At 37.0% G+C, this 25694-nt stretch overlaps 1 protein-coding gene across 1 annotated transcript in view; it reads left to right on the top strand.

Moving 5' to 3' along the window:
- NETO1 (neuropilin and tolloid like 1) overlaps positions 1-25694 on the top strand; it is a 92731-nt gene that overhangs the window by 29636 nt on the left and 37401 nt on the right. Inside the window, exons 5-6 of the mRNA XM_036823492.1 lie at positions 24571-24612; positions 24727-24854. Coding sequence (XP_036679387.1) covers positions 24571-24612; positions 24727-24854 — 170 coding nt within the window. The remainder of the gene's footprint in view (positions 1-24570; positions 24613-24726; positions 24855-25694) is intronic.

The raw sequence follows: 25694 nt of genomic DNA, 5'->3' as shown, positions 1-25694 counted from the left end.
CTCATATCCTACCTTAGGAGATAGAAGGTACAATGTGATATATGTCATAATAAAGATAACATATGGTTTAAGGAAGAGAGCTGCCTGAACTCAAACGAGGCTAGGCAACAGAGAAACATTCTCAAGGGGTAAATCCAAATCCTATCTCGAAGCACTTAGAAGAGGAAGCACTAGGAGGAAGGTAGAACAGGCCTTCCAGGCTCTTGGGCCACAATGCCCAAAGACAGAAATATTGCTATTGCTTTTCCATCAAAACAAACAAACAAGCAAAACAAAACAAAACAAAACAAAACTGCAAGCGATTTGGCTTGGTTGAAATAAAGGCTGTGCACAAAAGTATAATGAATGATGTGTTTGGAAAAGTTATCCAAGATGAAAAGTCAGTATTTGCTATGCTAACGTATTTGAGTTTAGTCTTGAAACAGTAGAAACCACCAAGAGATTTTATGTATGGAGATGATCATAGTTGAAACACAGAAATATTGTTGGATCACAAGATAGAAAGTAAATTGGGAGAAGGTGGACTTGTTTATGAATCAGGAAGCTGTAAAAGATGTCCAGGTGAATTAACATGAGTTCTAGTGGCAGCACTGGAGATGGATAGGAAGATATAGCTTCAAGAGTTATGGAGATGTTAAAATTTATAGCGTTATGTTCTCTGATTATATGTTAGGAGAAAAGACAGTGAGTTAATGGGAACATCTTTGTTTTGAGGTATCTTTGAAATACAGAAGTGAAGTAACCCAGTGTTTTTTAATTATCTGATGCACCAGACTGTAATTCTGTGCAGAAATAAACCATTTTTAATTCGTTGTCATAGCTCCACTTGTTGAATGGAATTTTAAGTTATAGGAGAGACCTGATCAGTGGAATCAATTGTGTTAGTCATTTACATGGGGGTGGTAGTGGAAATCATGGGTGTAGATCATATTGCTCAGCAAAGAAATACCAAGAAAGATAAAGAAAACATTTGAGTAGGTGTGTTGGCAAGAAAACAGACATGTTGCTGTTTGAGACACCTAAAATAAGTACTCTGATGGGTGGCTAACTAGTGTCAGAGCTTCAAGTGGTGGAGTGGGGGTACCAGAAACCAAGGGAAAGAGACCTTTTCAAGTAAGTTGGTTTGTGATGTATAAGATGGAATACAATTATCAATCCAATTTTTTGCATTTAGAAGAAGTAATTGATATTTCTATCAAATACAATTTTCCTGAGTGGTTAAGGTAGAATTCAGACTGCAGAGAATTAAGCAGTGAATAAATCTGGGCAATCAGAGTTTATACGTGTGGAATAATCTTCAGGGACCTCGTCTGTGAAAGGAATAATGTGATGGGAAGATGAAGAAAGAGTAGGTGTTTGAATCTGAGGCACAATGCAGCGTTAAGGAAGGGGGCGGTTAAAGTTCATCTTTTGTTTCTTCTTTATGCAAGAATTGGCTTCACCGGGAATTAACCTTAAGACAGGTTTTTCTTATGCCTTGCTTCTACCTGGTGAAATCCACCTCCTCCCTGCCCATCCTACCCCCCAAACGAAGTCTGCTCCCCCAGAATTCTGGCAGTCTTCTTTATTATATCTGCTCATTGAGGAATCTCAAGCCAAGCAACAGCCCCTATAGCCTTTGTTTTTTGGGTCCTTTTTCTACTTCTTCCTTGGGATCCTTGTTTAGATATCCCATTCCCTTTCAGTGCCCAATATAAGTGATATGACAATGGTTTTCTGAAGATATATGTGGTGTTACCGACTTTGCTGAAGTTCACACCTAGATGCCAGCCTCAGTTTCCGGTGTTTGGATACTGTCCATGGTGCTGAACATGTGGACGCAGATGCCACAGCTTTTGCCAATTTCAGCAGCGCCGTTCCCACTCTCTCAAGCCGGAGCCAATATAGCCCTGCTGTTCCTATCTCATGTGAAGGCTGCTTCCTCACCCATGCTGCTGCTTCCCCAAATCTGTGGATGACTTATATACTCCATACGATAGGATGATAAAGCAATAGATATTTTAATACTTCCTCTTTGATTTCAGCCACATATGTAGCTCTGGGGACTGGACTGAGACCATCTCAGAGACGTACACTACGAACTCTTCCAAATCACCCCTTCTTCTTTATTTGTACAACCAGGAGTCTCTCTTTTCTTGGGCTGAGGTTCACTTTCCCATCTGTGGATACACTCCAAATATATTCAGATGTATCTTAACCTGCCTGGCTCAGTCCTGGGGTAATGCATTTTAGCCTCAAACTATAAGGCAGTGCTCATCCCTACACACGGGCATGTTGTCTTCAGAGCTACACAAATGTGACAGAATGGTACACCAAGAACAGGACTATCTTATGCTCCTGACTAAAGAACAGTATGTGTGCTCCCTCAGTTTCAGAGAAGCTGGCCAAACATCGTTTTGTTCCCTAGGGTTTTTCTGCCCTTATTATTCCATTTATTTTTCAGTCTTCCTTTTGGCAAAGGAGGAAATCATTTGCTTGAATTCCTAAAAGTAAACATATGTTAGAGTAAAACAAACATAGATTTACTTAAACAGCTAAAGTAGAAGCTGGATGTTAAAATACGCATTTAAATTTCACAGGTTTGAATCATGTCAGGTGTGTCAGGAATGTGCTAGGACTGTGAAAATACAAGAAGAAGAAGAAGAAGAAATTGTATTATAATAAGATTTAATAACTAGTCGGAGTGTCTTGGATATTTCTGCATCTTTATTCTTCCATCAAAGAAACTGAGAATCAGCTTGTCACGTTCCACCAAAGACGATCACTGTTGGAATTTTGGTTGGTCTGTAGATCAGCTCGAGGAAAGCCAGCATTTTTCATATGTTGAGTCTTGTATTTCATGACCATGGTGCATGGTATAACTTTCCCCCTATATAGGTCTTATCTAATCTCTTTCACTGCCATTCAGATCTAAGTCTTTTAAAATTTCTTCCTTGGTCCATTCTTTTTTTTGCAGTGATTGTGGTTTTCAGTTTCTAAATGAAGTTAATTTATTTTTGTTATTAACTTCTAATTTAAGTTGTATTGTGACCAGAAAATGTGGAGTGTTCCTTGTTACCATTTCCTTTGTTTTCTGACCTTTCCTGTTCTCGGATCATTTTTCTTTGGTAATTACAACCTCAAAATTTCCTTTAGAACCAGTCTCTTGGAGGTAAAAATATTCCCATGTTTACTTACTGTCTAAATGTCTTTATTTCCCCTTCATCCTTGAAAGATCCTTTGGCTGACTGACAATTCTAAGTTGACAGGTATTTTCTGCCAGCTCTTACTAGATATTATTTGACGGTCTCTTGGCTTGTGTTTTTGCTATTGAAATGTCTGCCATCACTCTGACTGTCATTGCCTTTAATTGACATGGCCTTTCTTTCTGCTCCTTCAAGGTTTTATCTTCATCTTCCGTTTAGTGATTCTACTGCCACGTGTCTACATGGATTTCCTTTTATTTATTTATTTTCCTGGAAGATATTATACCTTCTAGATCAGCGCCTTCTTATTTTCATCAGCTCTGAAAAATGTTTAGCTATTATTTTTTAAGATATTGACAATTTTCAATTGTGTTCTTTAACAAATTTATATATGGAAATTCCATTTTCAATCTCTTTGTTTTCTTTTTAAATAATTTCTTATTGTATACTTCTTTTTGCAAATGTCTCTTTTCAAATCATCACATATATATCTACAGAAAGTATATTCTGTATTTGATGATTCCAAACTCTAAGATCTATTGTATGTTGTTTCTGCTGGCTGCCATGTAGAATGATGACCCTTCTCCTTTTGTGAGCTTTTTATATTCTCTTTTAATCTATTGCCATGCGTGGACTAATTTACAGAAACTTTCCTCTTAAGATGGCTTGTTCTGCTTCTGATTTTTTTCAGCCAGTAGCAAATGGTAACACCTGACCAGTACCACTTCAGCACCCTCGAAAGTGTTGGTTTCCAAAGTTCAAACCTCCCATAGAAGTGTCTATATAGGAATCACGCATCAGCAAAACCCTCCTTTTCAGCATGCCCAGACATTCAGACCAATTTCTGTTTGAACTTCTATTCCCCAAATTCCCTTCTCCTATGGGCCTGTCTACTTGCCCTGGATTCCAGGTGTTTGTCTCTCAGCTACTGCAGGTCACTTCAGCCCAGGCTCCATCGGTGCAGCAAGGGCTCAGCTCAGGCTTGTAGGATTGTTTGAGCCTGAGAGCCATCCTGTGGCTAGTGGACCAGTGAGACCTCCATGAGTGTGATTGTCATGGGACTATCCTTGGGGAAGAGTGTGGGTGTATGAGTGTGGTGCTTCTCAGAACTTCTACTCAATTAATATGACAAGAAACAGAAGTCCTCAGAGTCATTTTCAAACAGTTGTTTTACTATGAATATATTGAACATCAAGAAAAAATAGACTAAATATAAAATTCTGCAAACCCACTTCTGAGCCTTTACGAATATTGGAAGTTTACCATTAAGCAGGTAACTTACAAATTTGAGAACAGCCACTAGGTGTATAGAAATACTGTCTATGGTTTCCAAGCCAGCAAAGAATTAGAAGGGAATACAGAAAGCAAATGGAAGGCAGGAAGATTGGAAAAAGGAAATGTGAAGAAAAAGGAGGTTTAAGAAAACACAAAATTTGGTGGCAAAAATAAACCCACATACGTTACTAATCAATATAAATATAAACAGAGTAAATTCACCAATTTAAAAAAAAACTGAGAAGTGGATTAAGTTAAGGAAAATGTCAGCTATATAATACTTATAAGAAGCATACCTGAAATTAATTAAAATATACATACACACATATAGGAAGATAGAAAATTAAAGAATATAAAAAGATAGATAGAGAGGCATTAATGAAAAGAAAGCCACTGATTTCTGATCTCTTTCCACATCTACCATGATTAGCTTAAGAGTTCATGGCTGGAGATTTCTTAATTTATTGGAACTTTCACAAGAATATGTGACAACTTTTCTTGTTCTATTATTCTAAAAGCAAGATGTAATTTTATATTTAATCCAAATCTGTCTTATGGTACTTTAAGTTACTTTTCTAGTCTCAAGAAATGAAATGAATATTTGGGAACTATTCTCGTGCAATGATGTCTTCATGACAACATGTCCCATTGTTCAAAGGGGACACCTAATTCATCTGTACCAAGTATACAGAGCCAGATAATTGTTAAGTTCAATTTGAGATCATAATCCTAAGATTGAGGCTCACAAAAATTTTATGAGAAGAGAAACATACTAAGAGTAGAGCACCATGGAAATATAATTAGAAATAAAGTTACCTTCAGACAAGACCCAGCACGTGATTTGAGTGCATTACTTCTTTAACAGTTATTTCATGAGTACCCACTAAATGTTAGGAATTTTGAGAACTATGTTTACTGAGATTAAAACAAACCAAAAAAACTCTACGTATTCTCAAAATACGTATCTACTCCATTAGGAGTTTTGGATGAGTATACATTATTGCCATAGAATAAAGTGCTGTAATACAGACATAAGATTGTATAATAAAGTCAAGCCCTATTCCCAACAGAATATTCTCCACATGGCAGCCAAAGTGATCTCTTAAAACTATAGTCAAAGTCATTCCTCCACACAACCACCCACTGTTTTTCTTTTCCATCAGAGTCCTTCCATTGCCAAGATGCCCTTTAGTAAAGGGCTAGAAAGTAAATATTTGGGGGCTACACAGCTTCTGTGGCATTTACTCAGCTCTGCCATTGTGGGGGGGGGGGGGAAGCAGTCCCAGACAGTGCGTAAAGGAGTGGGCGTGAATGTATTCCAATAAATCTTATTGTGGACAATAAGATTTCTTTGAATATCTTTTTTTGGGGGGGCAGCGGGAGGGAGGGCGGTTGAAGAATTTATTGCTACTGCTGCTCTTGTTTTTCTTGTTTTTCCAGAAGTTTGATTGTATATTCAGTTTTAATAATTTCTTTTTTAAAAAGCTTAGAGAACAGTGTCTGCCAAGAGTTAAGTCTTCAGCTTTTATTCCTATGACAACCCACGTTGTTTTGATAATAGTAGCACAATTATTATCTATTTTACAGTGAAAAGATGCACAAAACTCGGGGATAGAAAAGTGTCACTCTATTTCATAACTAAAATTCTGTTCTTGACTCTGAGCTCATAGTTTTGCTTGGCAGTAAACAACTTAATCTTATCCAATAAATTTTCTCTTTTTTTTTAAAAGTCGTAGTCAAGATTCACCTCAATTCTTTTGATGCCTCCTCTGCAACTGACTCTTGCTCTCTGCTCCACTTCCCAAGTCCTGCAAGGAGACACGAGAGGGGCCGTGTTCCTGACACTGTTGGTGTTTTGCTGCTGGTGTCAGGGCACTGTAGCTGCCATCCTTGCAGTCTGATCTGTGGCTTGGGTTGTGCCAGTTTTCACTCTCCTACGTGGCCCACTGGTCAGTCTGCAGCTGCCTGGCATCACGAGCCCACGTGGGCTGACTCTCTTACCCGGTCCACCTGCCTGCCTCATGATCAGCTAGCCCCCTGGTGCCCATCTCTCCCCGCCCCCTCCGGCCTCGTGAGACTTGAGCCCCAGTCAAGCTCCCACAGCACTTCTGACATCCCCTCTGTATCTGTGAGCTACACACGCATTCCCCTCTAGCTGTGAGAAGTCAGAGATGGTACAAAACCTCTGCTGCTCTCCTCATAGAATCTTCCCCTGCTGGATCTGGTATTAGGGATCTGTGGTCACCCAGGTGTCTAGGGAACGTCCCTCACACATCAGACCCCAGCAGGGGAGTAAATTAATCAGCTTCTCTACTCTTCAATTTATAGGACATTGGGACAATTTAGAAAACTAACAGGAAGCCAGCAGGTGAAGGTCCAGTAAGTAACCTAGGTTGAGCATGAACCCCGTGTCCCATTACAGCCCTACACCTTTCTCCTTGCAGTTCAGTTATATTAAATCTTAGAAGGGCACTTTAACCCCGTAGCAGGGAAGAATGTGGACTCTAGGGTAAGATTATCTGCATTCAAATTCCAGTTTTGCCACTTTTTTGAGGCATAACCTTCACCGATTTTCTCAGTCACCTGAAGTCTTACTTTCTTCAACTTTAAAAATTGGGATGACAAGCACGCTGTGAGATAAGTATTACTTTGAAGATTAATGAGATCATCAATGCACAGGGCCTGGTGTATTTTGAGGGCTCACTAAACATTGCATGATTCTTCTGAGATGATTCCTGTACTTTTATTTATTTATATAAAGAGGAAGACAGAAAGGGCAAAGAAAGCTCAGTTCCAGGAGACAAAATATAGGTGCTAAGGAATAGACAATATGTAATGTGTCAGCTAGATTTAGGGCTGTTTCCTAGGCAAGAGACAGGCAGGAGAGAGATGCAGGGCAGATTATGAGGACCTGTATGTCATCTGTATTGGTCAGGGTTCTTCAGAAAAATGGAATCAAAGATACAGGCGTATATATGAGATTTATTCTAAGGAATTGGCTCATATGATTATGGAGGCTTAGAAATCCAAAGATCTACAGCTGGAGACCCAGGAAAGCTGATGGTTTATTTCCAGTTTGTATCCAAAAGTCTGAGAACCAGGACAGCCAATGGTGTAGTTACAGTATAAGTGGACAGGCTCCCAGAACCAAGAGCCAGTTTTTCAGTTTGAGTCCAAAGGCAGGAAAAGACTAATGTCTTAGTTCAAGCAGGCAGGCAGGAGGTCTTTCCTCTCACTCTAGTTCCATTTTGTCCTGTTCTGGTCTTCAGCTATTCCATGGATAAAGTCCATCCACATTAGGGAGGGCAATCTTCTTTACTCTCTTTACCAATTCAAAGATTAACCTCATCCAGAAACATCCTCACAGACACACCCAGAATAACGTTTGGCCCCATGTCTGGGCACCCCATGGCCCAGTCAAGTTGACAAGTAATCGTTGCAACATCCTATGTGTTTCCAAAGGAGGACAGATGTCTACTGAACAAATGGCATGACAAGTAAGAGCAAGTGGGCTGGGATGAAGAGGGACAGAGTTCTGTTGCCTACTTAGGTAAAGATGGCAAAGGGTAATGCAGCCTGCATATTCTGTAATTGATTTTGCTTTCCAATCTGGGTGGTTTCCAACATGTTAATCTCTTTGTTTAATTGCTCTACCTGGAGGTACATTGTAACGGGTTGAAATTTTAGAAACAGGAGCTTATAAAATTTAATCCTCACACGTTTATTGTTGATCTTTCCTGAAACATGAAAAGTAAAAATCATTTATCCTTCTCTCATCATCTCTGTATAAATTAAATGAACATCAGTGGACTCTCCATATGTCAAAAGGCCTTTCTGAATTTTTTAGAGTAGCTTATAAATTTGAATTTTCTCACTTATGTAGCTTGAATGTGAAACATATTCCTTACTTCCTTCTAGTACAAAAGCAGAAACAGAACCCTCTTAATTTTTCTGGTGCCAGAATAGTGGTATCTATATGTTTGAGTTTTTATTGCATGCATTTCACATCAACAAAATAAATTTTGAAATAGAGACTGGGAACGGTTTCATTAAATAGAATGAGCTGAGAGCATTAGTACCCCTGATATATAAATTCAATATCTTGAACTTACAGTCTTTTTTATATCAAGTATAATTCAAGATTAATTTTATGTATTTAAAGAAAAAGTAGGGGGGAGGGGCAAGATAGGGGTATAGGATTAAGAGATGCAATCTACTATGTATAAAATAAATTAGCAACAAGGATATCTTGTACAGAATAGGGAAATACAACCATTATGGGGTATAATCTATAAAAATATTGAATCATTATGTTGTATAACTGAAATTAATATAATATTGTAAGTCAGCTATACTTCAATTAAAAAATAACCTTTTTTACTTTTAGTATATTTTATTTAGAAATTTCCCTACATTTAACATAGCTTTTTTTTTTTTAACATCTTTATTGAAGTATAATTGCTTCACAATGGTGTGTTAGTTTCTGCTTTATAACGAAGTGAATCAGCTACACATATACACACGTTCCCATATCTCCTCCCTCCTGCATCTCCCTCCCTCCCACCCTCCCCATCCCACCCCCCAGGCGGTCACAGAGCACTGAGCTGATCTCCCTGTCCTATGCGGCTGCTTCCCACTAGCTATCTATTTTACATTTGGTAGTGTATATATGTCCATGACACTCTCTCACCCTGTCACATCTCACCCCTCCCCCTCCCCATATCCTCAAGTCCATTCTTTAGTAGGTCTGTGTCTTTATTCCCATCTTGCCACTAGGTTCTTCATGACCTTTTTTTTTTTTTTTTTTCCTTAGATTCCATATATATGTGTTAGCATACTGTATTTGTTTTTCTCTTTCTGACTTACTTCACTCTGTATGACAGACTATAACTCCATCCACCTCATTACAAATACCTCCATTTCATTTCTTTTTATGGCTGAGTAATATTCCATTGTGTATATGTGCCACATCTTCTTTATCCATTCATCCGATGATGGACACTTAGGTTGCTTCCATGTCCTGGCTATTGTAAATAGAGCTGCAATGAACATTTTGGTACATGATTCTTTTTGAATTATGGTTTTCTCAGGGTATATGCCCAGTAGTGGGATTGCTGGGTCATATGGTAGTTCTATTTTTAGTTTTTTAAGGAACCTCCATACTGTTCTCCATAGTGGCTGTATCAATTTACATTCCCACCAACAGTGCAAGAGGGTTCCCTTTTCTCCACACCCTCTCCAGCATTTATTGTTTGTAACACAGCTTTTTATGCTTAATATTATTTTATTATTGTTGTTTGTTTCACTATGAGGAAAGTTTCATGATAGTTGACAACTATCAGAAATTTCAATGCATGAGGATAGAAATTTTAAACATGCAAATTAAGAAGTGAAATTATAATTATATCAAAAGTTTTAATGTTTTTAATATTTCAAGTTAGCTTTTTAAATCCAGATTTATATATTTTAGTGTTGGTAGTCTTAAGATTGATTAAAGGCTTTATTGCTAGAGCAAAACTTAGAAATGTTATGAAAATATCTCATTTTGAAATAAACCCTATATTGAGGTCAAATATTTTTGTAATCATAGCACTACTTAATCGTGAAGTGTTAATCAATTCTCAAAATTTCAGCAATTATAAAATGTTTTAGAAGCTCATCATTTTCTGTAAAGCAAACAGTATCAAATATATAAATAAACTAAGGTTTGTTAGAAATGTGTATACATCATTGGAATGAAATGTGTCACAATCTTCCCATGTCACAATTTTATATGGCAGACATCTCTTACCCCTGTTGCATTGGACATGATTACCACATGATTGCTGTGGCCTTACATCCAAGCACTCCAGAACAATTCTCAACATAATTTGAAAAGAAAGTCGAGAGACAAAAATAAAGGGAGAAAAGATGAGAAGGAAAGAGGGAGCAAAGGGAGCCATGATTTAGATTTGCATGGCTTTACAAGTCAATGGCAGATAAAAAAAGAAAAGAGAACTCAATGGAATTTATACAAAAAAAATTCCATCCAAATCAGTGGAAAAATAGAATTCATTACAGAGGTGTATGTGTGTCTGTTTTAGGAATAGACTATGTATACATACATAACTGCCCTTCCATTTTTATATTTTTAGCTTATTTTAATTTTCCTGTGCTGTTAATATTGGAAAGTTATACACATAATAAAATTGCAATGACTATCATGGGAGTTTCAAGAGAATGTATTACTTGTTGGTTTTATTTGACTAATAGATACATGAGAAACTCTTTTTATAAAGTTATAATTAGCATAATATTTTATGGTATAAAATTTTCCCAAAGAAATATTGTAATATAGATAGTAACATTGTAATATATATTTTTATCAAGTCAATCATATCTCAATAAGCAATGGATCCTCTAGGATAAAAAAATGCCTCATGCGTGTGTGTGTGTGTGTGCGTGTGTGTGTGCGTGTGTGTGTGTAGTTATTTATTTATTTATTTTAACGCCTCGTGTTTAATTTTAAAACCTGAGAATACTAGGCTACTTAAAGTCTTCTTTTCCAAAGAATAGTCTTAAAATGGTAAAGGGAATATTTTGTTCTGAAAGCAAAACCATATATTCTTATTTTGAGGAAGAACTACACGAGAAGCTTCTACACGTTTTCCACTCTATGGCAACCAAAGACTAATATTATTTAAGACAAAAAAAAAATCGACAGGTCTGTGTGCAAGATAATCGCGGTTATCTCAAGGCTCAGCTGGTTGAGGATGCACTAGCTCATCCACACAGCTCTTAACAAGGCTCACTCCTCACTGGCCGTGTGGGTTTCTCTGTGCGTTTCTCCATTGGGTAGTTCATAGTAAGTCTGTTTATGGGGTTTTTAATTTCAGTTATTGTGATTTTCTTTTCTAAATCGATTTGGTTGTTTTTCAAAAATGTTGGGCTCTTTTTGATAACTAGTCCCTGCAGGTATTTTCAATCTTGTTAATAATTTCTTTACAATATATTTTCATGGTTTTATCTACACACTTCCTGAGTATCTTGTTATTGAACATTGGTAAATTCTCCAGCTATATTCCTGCCTCTTATTTTCCAGGGACATGCTCTAGTTCTTATATCCTGATAATTGTTAAACAAGAATATATTTATTATCTGTATGCTGTTCCTTTTGCCACTGACTTTGGCAAGACATCCCTTCATCTTCATCATTTTTCTCAAACTTTTCTCGAAACTTTTTTTGGTATATCTTCATAAAGAAATCTTCCCGTGCTCATTTGTTTTTCTTTTTTGTACTTTCCTTGAATTTTTTCCTAGTCCCTTTCATTTGTCCCTGTGCTGTGGTAACCAAGTGGCCAGCAGTGACTTAGCTATGCATGGGTCCCCCAGAGGAGGAAGTCTTGATACGTCTCGATTGGTGGCATTCCTGGTGATTCCTGGTATTGTAGAATGGGAATTCTAGGGCTCTGTGGGAGATGTGGGGCTTCTCAGAGCGATAAACCTACATTTAATTCATACCCCATGGTGTAGGACCCCCTGGTGATGGCCACGTATTAAGTGGATCCTTAGCCCACTCTCATTTTATTCTCCTCACCTGCTGGTCCGCCTCTAAATTCAAGTTCTCCTGGGCCATAAAGTTTATAACAATAATGGGAATTAATTATAGCAGGAGTGATTTTCTTCAGATTAACTCATTGTGGGCAGTTTGTCCTGAAGGGTACTATACACTGCTAATTTCAGGTCTTACATTAGGTCTTTGATCCATTTTGAGTTGATTTTTGTATATGTTGTTAGGTTAAGGGTCAGACTGTACTATTTTGCATGTGGATATACAGTTTTCCCAGCACTGTTTGTTGAAAAGATGGTCCTTTCGCCTTCGAATGTCTTGGCAGTCTTGTCAAAAATCATTTGACCACATATGGGAGCACTTACTTCTGCATTTTACATCAGTTCAGCTCAAAAATTAAATGCAAAGCACTGGATAAATGAGGGACTAAGGCAGAGACTGGTTGAGATTCTGATGCCCTAAGCCTTAGGGCTAAGGTGATAAGGGTTGGGACCGAGATCATAGCAGACTAGAAAAGGAGGTTGGTAGTGAGAGATTTTACAAAAATAATTGAAAGCTCTTGGTATCTTGCTGATGAAAGAACAGTGTGAAAGAGTCAAGTTAATTTTGTTTTTGAAGTTTTCATCTCAGGGAATCATGAGAAGGCTAATGATTGATAAAATGAAAAGAGTCTAAGGGAATAAAGCTAATGGGATCTCATCAATCGTACTCTCTGACTAAACAGGAGAGACCTAATTCTCTCCTTCCAACCTAAAATTTATGATACTGATTTATATTGCTATAGACCATTACTTTGGGAAAACCATGGATTATTTTCACACCTAACGAAATAACTTTAGGTGCTCTTATATTTGAAAGAAAAATGAGGAAAGGGAATGCAGATTTAACAACTGTCTCAATAAAGAGCTGGGTCTTAAACTGTAGTCTAAGGGCAAACAAACTATTTCAGTTTTTATAATGCAACACTATTTTCACAATTACATAAATGTTTTTAAAATACCAGTGGAAAGAAATATCAGTATAGCATTATTAAAAATTCTAAGACATATTTCAATGAACACTTCAAATTGTGCTTGATATAGGCTGAAAATGAACTTGATTCTTACAATCTTTAGGAAGTGATAGATTTGGGGGCCGAATGGTCCCTGAGAGTCCAGCTCTGCCTGGGGCTCTAGCATCTATAATTCTCCCCAAGATGGAGGTTACACTTTTGAGAAATAACTCTTTCTCAGAGATGGAGGGGTTTAGGGAGCTCTAGTCTAACTTTCTTAACGAGTGGTTCAAAACTAGGTACCCAGCTCTGATCACCTGTATTCTCAAGTGAAATACTCATTAAAAACACTGGTTTCAGACACTCATTCAAACCTGCAGAATCACTGTGATATTGGGGACATGTGTACCAGGGGGATGAAAAGAGATGTGAGAAATGGAGATGGAAAGATTATGAATTTTTTGTAACTGTTTAATTCCCCTAGACTTAAAATGGACCATGTTACTTGCTGGTGGAGAATGCAAAAAAATGATGATCTTTTCAGTTTTCAGATAGTTGCATATACCTAGGAGTAGACCTCTGAAATTGCCAATTGCGATATTAGACACACTGCTTTCTTACCTGGCTTCATACATATTTACATCAGCTCCATTTTACTGGTATCTAAAATTTGGATATAATTTTTGAGCTAAATTGACATACAAGGGCTTTTGTACCTAGTCTATATTGTTATATCTTAAGGGAAAAATGGATATCTGGAAATTTACCAGGTATCCAGCATTATTTGGGTGTTTATAAAAATTCAGTAAGAATTATGTTATGACTTTTCTGCAGAAATTCTCCAGCTGATCTCAGGCATTTGAGTTAGTGAGATGAACTTCCCACAGTTAAATACTTTCTAATAGAAATAATTGCAGTGTGAAGAATATACAGTGAAGCTACAGCAATGGTATTTAATTTGTAAATAATGGTTTTAGAACCACAATCATATTTTAGGTATATAAAAATAATATTTCAGGTATTTTTCATCCATTTTTCACCCAGGAGCTAAAGTTCTGAACTGTACATGGATGAGATAACTTATACTTACACATCACTTTATACTTTAGGAAATCTGTATCCTATCCATTATCTAGTTGATATTTGTGAGTCCTCTGCTTTGTACCAAGCCCAGTTGATATTTTTATCCTAATCTCTTAGAAAGAAGCCTTATTGTTGTTACATAATACAAGTTCAACATCATCAAACTTTCTGGTGAATTCTTCTTGATGAAATTAATATTTACCCTACCTACCTTTTGAGTTTATATTTTGGTTTTTCTTTTAAGTCCATTTTGTTTAATAGAATATCATTATAGTTTTTCATTTTTTTTATTATTTGACTGGCGTATCATTTTGTGCCCTTCTAATCTCAATCTTTCCACATCACCACGCATTGCCCATGGCTTTTATATAAAAGTGTGTGGCCGGGTTTTGGGATTTGAAAGGTAGAAGGATAGCTAGAACTCAAAGATACTGACCTTGGTGAAAGGAGATGAGAGTTGTGACTTAAAAACAAGAACACACTTACATTTAAAGACAGAACAAGGTAACTTCAGCGCCTTGTCCAGACTGGCAGAAATTCAGCCTGTTCAAGTCATTCCGTGGGCTTCTCCGGGATTTATCGGGAGGAGTCCCCTGCGTGCTCCCACACCAATCGATTGCCACTGCCAGCTCTTGGCTTTTTGCATTTGCTCTTTTATTCTAGTCCCGTTATGGCTCTACTTGCCCATGGGCACTGCTAGTGCCTGGCATGAAAACTCTAGTGTCCTTGCCAGGGGCACCAACAGAGGACACTCCCAAAGTTTCCAGTTAGAGGCTGTTCCAGTTCTATTTAGAAGGGGCTAAAGCTCATCAAATTGACTGGAAGCACAAAAAAATCTTGCCTTGAAGCTAAATTTGCTTGGCTTGTACCACTTTATGTGTCCGTAGTATATTTACTTAGCTGTAACTGATAAGGCTTTTTCAGGATATTTGCATTTATATTTTTAAATAAAACTGAGAAAATGTAATATTTTAACAAAATATTTTAATTTTTTCATTTTCAGTGATGTAATTATTTAGCATACAGTGACTTAAGTGGGATGAAAGATACTGATGTAGGATAATGCCATTCCTCACCACGCACACACACAACTTGTGGTGCCACCCCTGCTTTCAATTCTTGGCATATCAGAGCCAGGAGAATTCTGTTCCTCTACAGCCACGTGCTACACGTGCTGGCTCAGGTTCCAAAACAGTTAGTTATTCCCAGACTCTCAAATTGCTCTCATGAAGTAATTTCCTGTTCTGACTCTTCTAGGCATAAAACCTCAGATCCAGTTTCATACTACCTGCCGAACTATTTACCCTAAACCCTTCTATGGTCAATGTTCCACCCTTCCTCCTGATTACCAGACAATACTTGCTGTGCATGTCAAAAAACGTGAATAGGTATTGAGAAGGGAGTAAATGGGAAGTAATGGATAGAGAGAGGGAGGCCATTGGAGGTGTTTTAGTCACTAACAGTGCTGGCACCACAGTTGTGCCAGCAAGAAATGTCCATTAAATCAGTTCTAGTGAAGAAGATGGTTCAGAAGATGGACTCATTTATTTGTGGTTTCACGTGATTTAGGAAGTCCTTATGAAGCTAAATCTGGCCTCTGTACCGTGACACCGAATTAAATCTTGGAGACAGAGTTTTGGGTGAAATAGAAAAGAATAGCTTTATTGCTTTGCCAGGCAAAGGGGGCCACAGCAGGCTCATGCCCTCCAAACTGCGTGTCCCGACCTGGAGGGGGTAGTGAGAAGCTTTAGAGGAATGGTTCAAAGAGGGCGTGGTCAGCTCGTGGACATTGTTCTGATTGGTTGGTGGTGAGGTCATGGGGAGTCGGCATCATCAGCCTTGTGCTTCCGACTGTCTGGGGTCTACGGGCTTGTGGGCAGCATACCGCTAACTCCTCCCACCTGGCAGGGGTTTCTGTATCTGCAAAACAGCTCAGAGATGTTGTTCTGTGTATCTCTTTTTAGGGGGAACCAGGAGCCTGCCCCAAGGCTGCACTATTTTTTCTTTGACTGTTCCTCCCTGGTCTCTGCATCCCCTCCCTTCCTTAATTAGCAACTGTTTGGACCTGCTCCTTGGAACTCAGGGAAGGTCAGGGAGGCTGAATGAAGCCCATTTCCTGTAATCAAGGAATGGGGGACACAGAAAGGCTTTTGTGCCCAGGAGACCCTGCTCAGTATCACTTACTGGATGAATGAATAAGGGCATTCTGAGAGAATTTGGTGGCAGGGGAGCGGTTTGCTAATAATCAATCAAGAACTTCCCTGGTTTCCTTTGAACAGAAAATTTAATATGTTCTATGATAGCTAATTCAAATATACAAACATCAAACACCAGTTTTGGATGATCTCGTTTTTTAAAAATTGTCTTTATTATTCTTTTGGTCTTCTGATGATTTCTTCTTCCCTCCTTCCCTCAAGGTTTTTCTCTATTCTGTACAGTAAATACATATTTTCTGCATAGAATAATACTATTGCCTTGTGACTATCAAGAACAAACTTTGTAAAAGCCTATTTAATATGAACACAAGCAAAACCCAGCACCGGCATCTGTGCATTCATTTTATAAGAAAGAATACATTTTCTCAATATATTTAGAATTATGAATACAAGTATCTTGAGAAACATAATATATTACTGCTAAGTCAGTAAAATAAGGAAGCAATACATCTCTACAGGTCATGCAAATGTCAATAATATTTTATGGGGCTTGCAAGCTTCCCTCCTAAAATTCTCATAAGTTTTGATTTCTAAAACTCATATATGAATAAATTTTATGTTAAACTAGAAAAAAGAAGTCATGGTATGTAAACTCTATGCCAACATTAAGCCCCTTAGGGAGGCAAACTCAGTATGAAGCTGTAATTGTCATAGATAACAGTAATGCTTTAAAAGAGGCTTAAAATAATTGTGCTATGAATTTTGTACTAGAAAGATGTTTCTTCTAGAGAAGAGTGAAATAAATTGGATTAGTAAAATACTATGATGATGCAAGCTATCTTAGTACTGCGCTGTCAAGTTTTTGCTTTTGTTTTTTTGCAATCGATTTTTCAAACAGCATCTTAAATTCAGTTAACTGATTTCCAAAACCACAAACAGTGCTTTTAAATCTTGACTAGGAAGCAAGGTGTCGACAGTGATGGGCTGAAGGCAGATAAAATAGGACAGGAAAGTACCCATTGAAGTGGGCAGTTAGTTTTGATGCAAAAGCTGATTTAATAGAGATACGCGTACAGACATTACAGGCTTTCAAAAGTAAGCAGAGATGAGAAGTGGAGACATGAAGAGCTCATGACAAAATTCAGGATGTGTGAGATGGTGGACATTTGATGAAAATATTGATTATCTTTCTCTAAGACTAGCCCGTCAGGTGGTTGAGCTGTGCATTGCAAACATATTAAAGTATCAAAGTTGATTTCTATAATCAGAGGGTTTTGCAGGTATAGTTACATGGCCACGTCAGGCAATTACATTTTCCAATAATTGTTCTAGCAACGCTACTGTGCTCTGTGATATAATGGCACACTTGTGCTATAAAAGCCTAAACCAGCATCTTGATTTTAGCTAAGAAAAATATGTTTCAGAACCACTTAGTGATTTGTTCAAAGTTTTAGGTTTAGGTTTTGGATCAGAACAAGTTTATTTTTCTAAAGTTATTGAACCCCCGTTTTGTTCATTTGTAAAATGAAGATGCCTCTGATTTTGATTTAGTCATAATCTAATCAGATAAACAATAATTTACTGAAGGTCCAACTACCATGTGGCTAGCACTGTGGAAATTTCCTTGGAATATAAAATAAATGAATTGCACAGTCCTGAGTTGATAAATTGTAAGTTAGATTTTTGTTGGGAGAAGGCATTTACCCATAATTCAAAGATGGGGTTCGTTCAGGCAGAAGTTCTGAAATATTTTGGTCTCAAAAGCCTTATCTTCTCTTTAAAAAATACTGAAGACCTCAAAATGCTTCAGCTTATTTAGCTATATCATTCAATATTTATCATATTAGACATTTAAACTGATAAAATTTTAAATAGCTATTTATTAATTCATAGAAAAATTACCCTGAAAACCAATTATGTGTTAACATAAAGCATATTTAAAAAACTGATGAAAGTGAACATATCTATTAATAAATATTAAAATAATAATTAGGGGAATTACATTGTTTCACATTTTTGTAAGTCTAATGTCTAGTTTATTAGGGGACAGCTAGATTCTCACGTGTGCCTCTGCATTACATCTTTGCAGTGTGTTCTTATGGTTGAAGTATATGAAGAAAATTCAGCCTCACAGAGTAAATGTAGATGGAAAAGGGAAGAGTGTTTTCATAGCCTTTTCAGATGGATACTAGCGCAAACCTCAAAAAGTGATAGTTTCTTAAAGGTTAGTTGCAATGGGGAATGTGAAACTGTATCAATGGAGTTTTTGTATTCTGTTAACATTAACATCTATTAATGTATTTTGCTCTTCAAATGCCTCTTTTACCAATGCATAATTATTTAACACCAAACATCACTAGATGACGGTTATTGGATCATGGTTGCGCTACTCTTCCAAATACGAACATATTTCATTAGTCAATGTCAAAAAGCACACTTGTTCACACAAACAACAATCACACGGAAAATTATTTAAGTATGAGGAACTGTCAGATACACAGTGATGGATACATTTTTGTTTGCTCGGAGGTGGAATTTTATCGTTGGCGGCAAATATTTTCAATTTGTTTTCCTTAAAGTCAACAGATTCACTATGTTCTTCCTGCAGAAAAGTCAGCAGATTCACTGTGTTCTTCCTGCAGAAAAGATATGTATTCAAAATGGTACATTTTTTAAAAATTAGCAATTTTGAGTGCCTCATCAAGGAGACTTTAAAGTAAAATTGTTTTTTTACCCCCGAGAATGCATGGAGATGAATTATACAATGAATACTAATAGCTAAGGTTTGGTGCCATTGTCTTGATTCGGGATAAAGCATCAGCAGTTTTATTCACCACTGCCTTTGCACTATCAATGCAATTGTCAACACAGATGTTTCAGTATGTCATAAGATTTAAAAGTCATCCAACATTTGGATATTTCAGTACTTCTTGCATTTGTTGCCAAGCATTCGCATGAAAGAAGCTCTATGATGATTGGTCCATGCTGACACCGAACGAATTCAAGGAAAATAAGCAAGCTTAGCCATGTCTGTACATCTGTCTATCTGTTAGACAAAAGTAAGGTTCTGTAGAAAGATATTAACTCTGTTTTCTTGTTTAAAGCTAAAACTTTCTATCAGCAAGTTACTATATGGTTGGAAAGCAACGGTGTCCTGGGTTTGTCTTTTTTTTTTTAAACTACTTTTCAACCAGTAGACATTCAGCAATGGCAGCTGACTAAAGGCGTTGCTTTATTAGTTTCTCAGGTCTTACGTGTGCTCCTCCAGCCAATACAATACAATAACCTACTTTGTAACACGTTTCAGTGATGGTCATTTTTAATTTGAAAAGTGTAACAAATGACTTTTAGCTTTTGTTTTTGTTTTGTTTTGCAATATTATTTTTTGTTTATTCAAAATTTTCCCAAATAAAAAGTTATATGTAATAACTATATACTTATATAACATTATTTCATATACTTTTATGACTATTAAATTAACGTGTTATTTCACCATAAAATAAAAAATTATTATTATTTTTTTTAATATTTAAAGACTCATTGTAGACCTTTATTAGGAAAATCTGAAGACTTGCTTTCTCAACCCAACTGCACAGTTTAACATCTAACAATGCTGAAAAAGAAATTGGAATAACAGAGTCCTCTGACTCATGAAAGTGAAGGATCTACTCCAAAGAAAATGAACTAAACTCTAAATAAGAAACAAAAGTGTAATGAAATCTGTTCTTTCCCAGGCTTCAGAGATGTTAAAATTTAACTGACTGTTATGCAATAGGACATTTTTGAATGGTATTATTGCATCTGTTCAGTTGTGGCATAATTTTGAGGTCGATCATTAAAGAAAAATAACTGAATTTTTCAACCATAAATGTGATGAACTCTTTAAAATCCTGTAAAAAAGCTGTTATAGCTTTCAAACTAGATATGCAAAAGCCACCAAAGCATCTTACAAGGTAAATTGTCACAGTGGCTGGAGAGACACACAGAATACTGAGAGAGTTTTAGCTTTTAAAGAGCATGTTACGTCTACATTTAAAATATTCAATACTTCCCAAACAATTATTTGTCTCAAAATAATGTTGCAATCAAACTGTCACAATAAAACTACCAGAAAATATTTTTCTTCCCAAATCACAATAGGGCAAATTATTGACATCAATAAAGCTGAAGGAAAGATAGCTTTTGTCTTCTTTTCATGTCTTATGTGAAGCTTTTTCATTTTCTTCAGAGTAGATTTCTCCTTTCCATAAATAAGAGACCGCTTTGAAATATCAGTTTCATTGTTTTCTCAAACTTTGGATATAGACAGTGTAATGGTGATGGAGAAAGTGAGGTTTAGTCTCCTCCATCTCTGACAAATGTCCATCCTTCACAGTAAGAAACCTATATTATAAATATATTTTATTTCAGGGGAAATACTGTTAAATTTCATAATACTTACACTTTTATCTATGTGTGTGTATTTATAAAATAGGACAGAGAAATGTACTAATTCTAGCTGTGCTTCCATGTAGGCACAAGACAAAATTCAAGATTTCAAAATTAGAATGTATCGGACAACAATGGGGTTACAGGGATTATAACAGGGAAAATTAAATATAACATGTCATTTTAGTAGGATTATGAAACACTTTAACCTTTGGGTCTCATGAAAGGATCTCATGGACCCTAGGGGCCCTTGACCATAACTTCAGCCTTGAACAACGCTGGGTTAGGGGAATAATGGCTGTAATAACAACAACAAACAATCTAAAACCTCAGTAATTTCACATTATTGAAGTTTACTTCTTGCTCATTTAGCCTAATCAGGAAAATTAATTCTCCACACATTCATTTAGGAATTGGAGCTGATGGGGTTCTACGTCGTCAATGTCTGCCTTCTGAGGTTGACCAGGGGAGAGCAAAAGTGGGAGTGGATAATTTTTTCAAGAAGTTTTTATGAGCCCAGCCTTCAAGTAAACTTCAACGCTTTGTCCACATTTCATTAGACATGGTATCCCCAGTGGCAAGGGAGGCTGGAAACATAGTCAGCTGTGTGCCAGGAAGAAAAGGATGCAGGTTTAGTAAATAGGAGGTCAGTCTTGAATATAGCACCTAATTTTGATAGATTTCCTGTGAGAGCCTCTGCATTGGAAAAGTGTAGGTATAAAGCATTGTACATATGTCAACAATATAAGAAAATCAAGTCGGTGTAATGTAAATTCAATAACATTCGATAACATTTATTGCGCACGCACTCTGTCCAAGCAGTGTCCTTGGTTCTGGATAAAGGGAGGAAGAATAGACATAAAGGCCCCTGTAGAGCGTACTTCCTTATAGTCTAGTGGGAGTAAGTGGTCAATAAAAAGCTAACAACTGGCAAAATAATAGTGAATTGTGATAAAAGAAACCATGAAGGGAGAAAAGAAAGCGGGAGTCAATGCTGCCTTGGAGAGGGTCATCCAGGAAGACCTTTCCTCAGAGATATTTGAGCCAAGAACTGAAGAAAGAGAAAGATTCACAGGTGCGGAGCCCTGGGGAGGGATGCTGAAGACAGAGAAAAGAGCAAGATCAAATTGCTGAGGAGGAGAACAGCCTAGAATGTTGTAGAAATAGAAAGGGTCCTCGTGTTTTGAGAGGAAAGAGCAGAGATTAGCAGTCTAGGGTGTGTTGGCCCAGGTGGTCTGGGCCAAGAACACACAGGACTTTATAGTCCATTACAAAGAGTTGTGGCTTTAACTTAAGGGCAATGGAAAGCCAGGTGCATTTCATGATTTGATTTGTATTTCTAAAAGTTTATTCAGGTTGCTTAGTGGGATTTGGGGAGCTGTAGAGTAGTAGATGACTATTAAGTCCAAGGTCATTGTGCTTCTGCATAATAATTTATGTCATTGCCCTGGACACCCTGAAGCAATAAGTCAACCTCGATATTCTTAAATTCAGTGTAGACTGTTTTTAAAAATTACTGTGTCGTTTATTTTCTGTCATTTATTTTGCAGCTCGTAGGGGCCATGTGTTACTGTGATTGTGATATTACTGGTGCCTAATTCAAATGGAATTGCAGAAGTGATTTTTTCCTAAAGATTTTTTTTAAACAATCAGTGCTCTCACCATTAATACAATGACAAAAATACATTTTCAATTCTCAGAACTGGAATTTCTCTCAACGTTTTCTAGCATGAGTTATAAAAATGACAGATCTTCGCCTTCAAACTAGAGAACAGTATACTAACTACATTCTCACAGGCAACAAATTATGTTGCTAACTACATAATCATAGCAACAGCCATGCAAGGCTGAAGCATCCTCATCAAAAAGGAGATAGTGAGTAGCAATAATGACCATTACGAAAAATAGTAAAAAGGATATAATAAATAATAAAGAATCCAGATAACTGGGGTAGGCAAGCTTGATGGGTGGGTCTCTTCAATACCAATAACACTGCTTAATTGTGACAGCCAATCTGAGTAATTCTATACAAAACTGTTCTTTTCTTGTACATGGTAGGTATTACATATACGTTTCTTGAAAGAATAACCAAATATCCATTGATTTAGTTGAAGGAAAAAATCTCTGCCAGGAGAAGGAGGCCTGATCCAAATAAACTGTGTTGTCCTCGTTTCTGTTTCTTTCATGGATATTGCATACAGGTATTTCTTTCTGTCTTTCTTCTCCAAAAAAGCAAAAGAACTGTTTTCAAAACAGTTATACAAAGGAATTTGTATCTTGATTCAAAATTTATTACCACTGGTATTCTAATAGTGTCCTGCAATAAAGTGAGTCTAAATAGGTGATATAACTAAACTGTAGGGGGGCCAATCCAGGACTTTCAGCTTCAACAGATCAGTGCACACTACTGTTTAAAAACAAACGCAAAAAAAATTAAATATTTTCTTTACTTAGTAGAAAAAAAAAAAACCTGTAGTGACAATAAGTACCCTAGTAAAATCAGCCTGCGGTTATGGATTTGGTGCATTCACACACAGACGCACTAGGAAGCACATTTAGGTACACACGGACACACACGCACACATGGTCTTAATATCCAGAACTAATTCTATCCAGAAAGAGTGCTACCCTTTCATATTTCAGCCCTAGACTATTATTGAGTGGTGTCTTATGAAACATTTCTAACTTTGTAAGATTTTTGATTTATCACTAATACCATAGTAGCAAAAAGAAATTAAAATTCACAATCATCTTTTAAATTGAATACCATGTGCCTCCAAGATGAATCATAGCCTCTGATGCCCTCACCCATAAATGCGAGAAAATCAATTCAAAGTCACTGAGGCTATAGGGATGTGTATTGTTTCAAAAAAGCAAGAAGCCCAGAGAAGTGCAACTCCAGACGAGGTGAATACAGGGCCCCAGTGATATTCTTAAGGACTCACGGTTCTCCATGGTTCTATTCTGCTCATCATAAGAGTCAGCATTTTCTTACCTTAGCATCTGTCAACATCACAAGTTGCCCGCCACACATGATCCCAAAGGCGCCAACACAAACATGACCACAACTTGAGCTGGGAAAACTGTATGCCTTATGTCTATTTATTATCAAGGAAAACGTTCTCAGAAGCCCTCCAGTAGGCTCACCTTTATGTTACCCTGGCTTTATACCGACCTCAAAATCAGTTCCAGGAAATGGAAATGAGACTACCGTTTTTGGCTTATAACAATTGAGATGTTTCAGAGGCTCATGATAAATCAAGCTTCCCTGAAGCACACAAATGAGCAGAGAAGGATAGATTCCTGGACTGGAGTAGATTGAGAAGACTGGGGAGAGACTGGATATTGAGTAGACGTAACAGAAGACTGAGTGGTAGTTTGAAAACCAGCATGGGATGAAAAGTTACAGTAGAAGATTTGATGAAAACAGGATAGTGGAGTCAGCCAGGGGAGAAGGACCCTAGGATTTACATCTTAACTTTGTGCTTCCAGTATTTCAGTTGAAATTGAATCTTTTAAATCAGACAAAATAATTGTATCTAGAAGAGATGGAAGTTTACCCAAACCTTGAATTATCTATGGATACATTTTACAAAAACATCTGTTGTCTGATTATAAAGAAAATGAGTAAGATTTTTACTTGGTTATTAGATGAAGGAATGACATGGGGAGGTTTTTTAAAATGGCTTCTTTTAATTGATAAAAATCCTGTAGTAATAATATTACATTATGTAAATTAACATTTCAGTCTTAACATTATCATGCACTTTTTATTTAATCATTTAATTTCCCCTAGTATGTTTTATAAGGCAGATTCCTGAATAATTTAATGGTATCTTACTCAACCTCATTTTAAGTCATAAATGCAGAATAAGACTAATTGTCTTTTTCTCAATTTTTAAGATCCTGACTTTAAGGACCTTGGAGTTTTGAAACCATTACCAGGTTGGTAAAAAAGATATTTAATACTGTTCAGAGGCCTTTGTTTTCTGCTATGATATATACTTTCGGTTTATTACTCAAGCTCCATTTTTGTATGTTTGGCATTTCGTTATTTAGCGTGTGAGTTTGAGATGGGCGGCCCTGAAGGCATTGTGGAGTCTATACAAATTATGAAGGAAGGCAAAGCTTCTGCTAGCGAGGCCGTTGATTGCAAGTGGTACATCCGAGCACCTCCACGATCCAAGGTCAGTCTTAAGGTGAAATGCAGGTTTGACAGTTGGCTTGCAAAGTGTCTCCAGCGTGCACTGCTTTGAACCAACTGGACATGCTTCGTTCATTTCAGAGTGCAATCATAAGCTATCATTTTCTTTTCGTTTTGAATTGCAAATCGTCTTCCTCTGTTTAATGTAACTTCCAAGGTCATAAATAATATGGAGAGGATGTTGAAGAGCTCATTGGATAACCTGGATAAGAGACCCTGGGGTAAATCTACCTCTGTGAAAAATGCATTGAAATGTCATATATAAGCTATGGTTCTGAGCATAACTTATGTCCTTATTGTCAGTATCTGTAGTTTACTTGCTTTTTAACCTAAAATCATATCTATGGAAGAAATTGTCCAGGGCTCCCAAAGTCATGTGTCTCTGGAATATAAAATAAACCTGCAATAGGGCTGAGGGACAGTGGTGACCAGGGCCATGAAAAAGGGACAGCGGGTCCTTAACTGCCTATTAAACTCCTTGATGATCATCATGAGAAAATGTTGGTCAGGCATCACCAAGTCCTCCATTTTTTTCCTAATATGCCCAAAATCTAGATTTTATGTTGATTACCTTGATTTTTTTTTTTTTTTTATTTTTTGGCCATGCTGCGCGGCGTGTGGGATCTTAGTTCCCCGACCAGTGATCAAACGCATGCCCCCTGCAGTGGAAGCAGTGGAAGCATGGAGTCTTAACCACTGGACTGCCAGGGAAGTCCCTGATTACCTTGATTTTTAGATGTTGATGATAAATTTTAAAAGTGGGAAACATTAGATGTATTAAAGTAAATATATTGTGGGCCAGATTCAGACTCAGATCACCGTT

This window comes from Balaenoptera musculus, chromosome 14, assembly GCF_009873245.2.
Source record: "Balaenoptera musculus isolate JJ_BM4_2016_0621 chromosome 14, mBalMus1.pri.v3, whole genome shotgun sequence".
NCBI lineage: Eukaryota > Metazoa > Chordata > Mammalia > Artiodactyla > Balaenopteridae > Balaenoptera > Balaenoptera musculus.
Note: the sequence above shows the minus strand (reverse complement) of the source record. Positions and strands in the feature narration are given on the sequence as shown.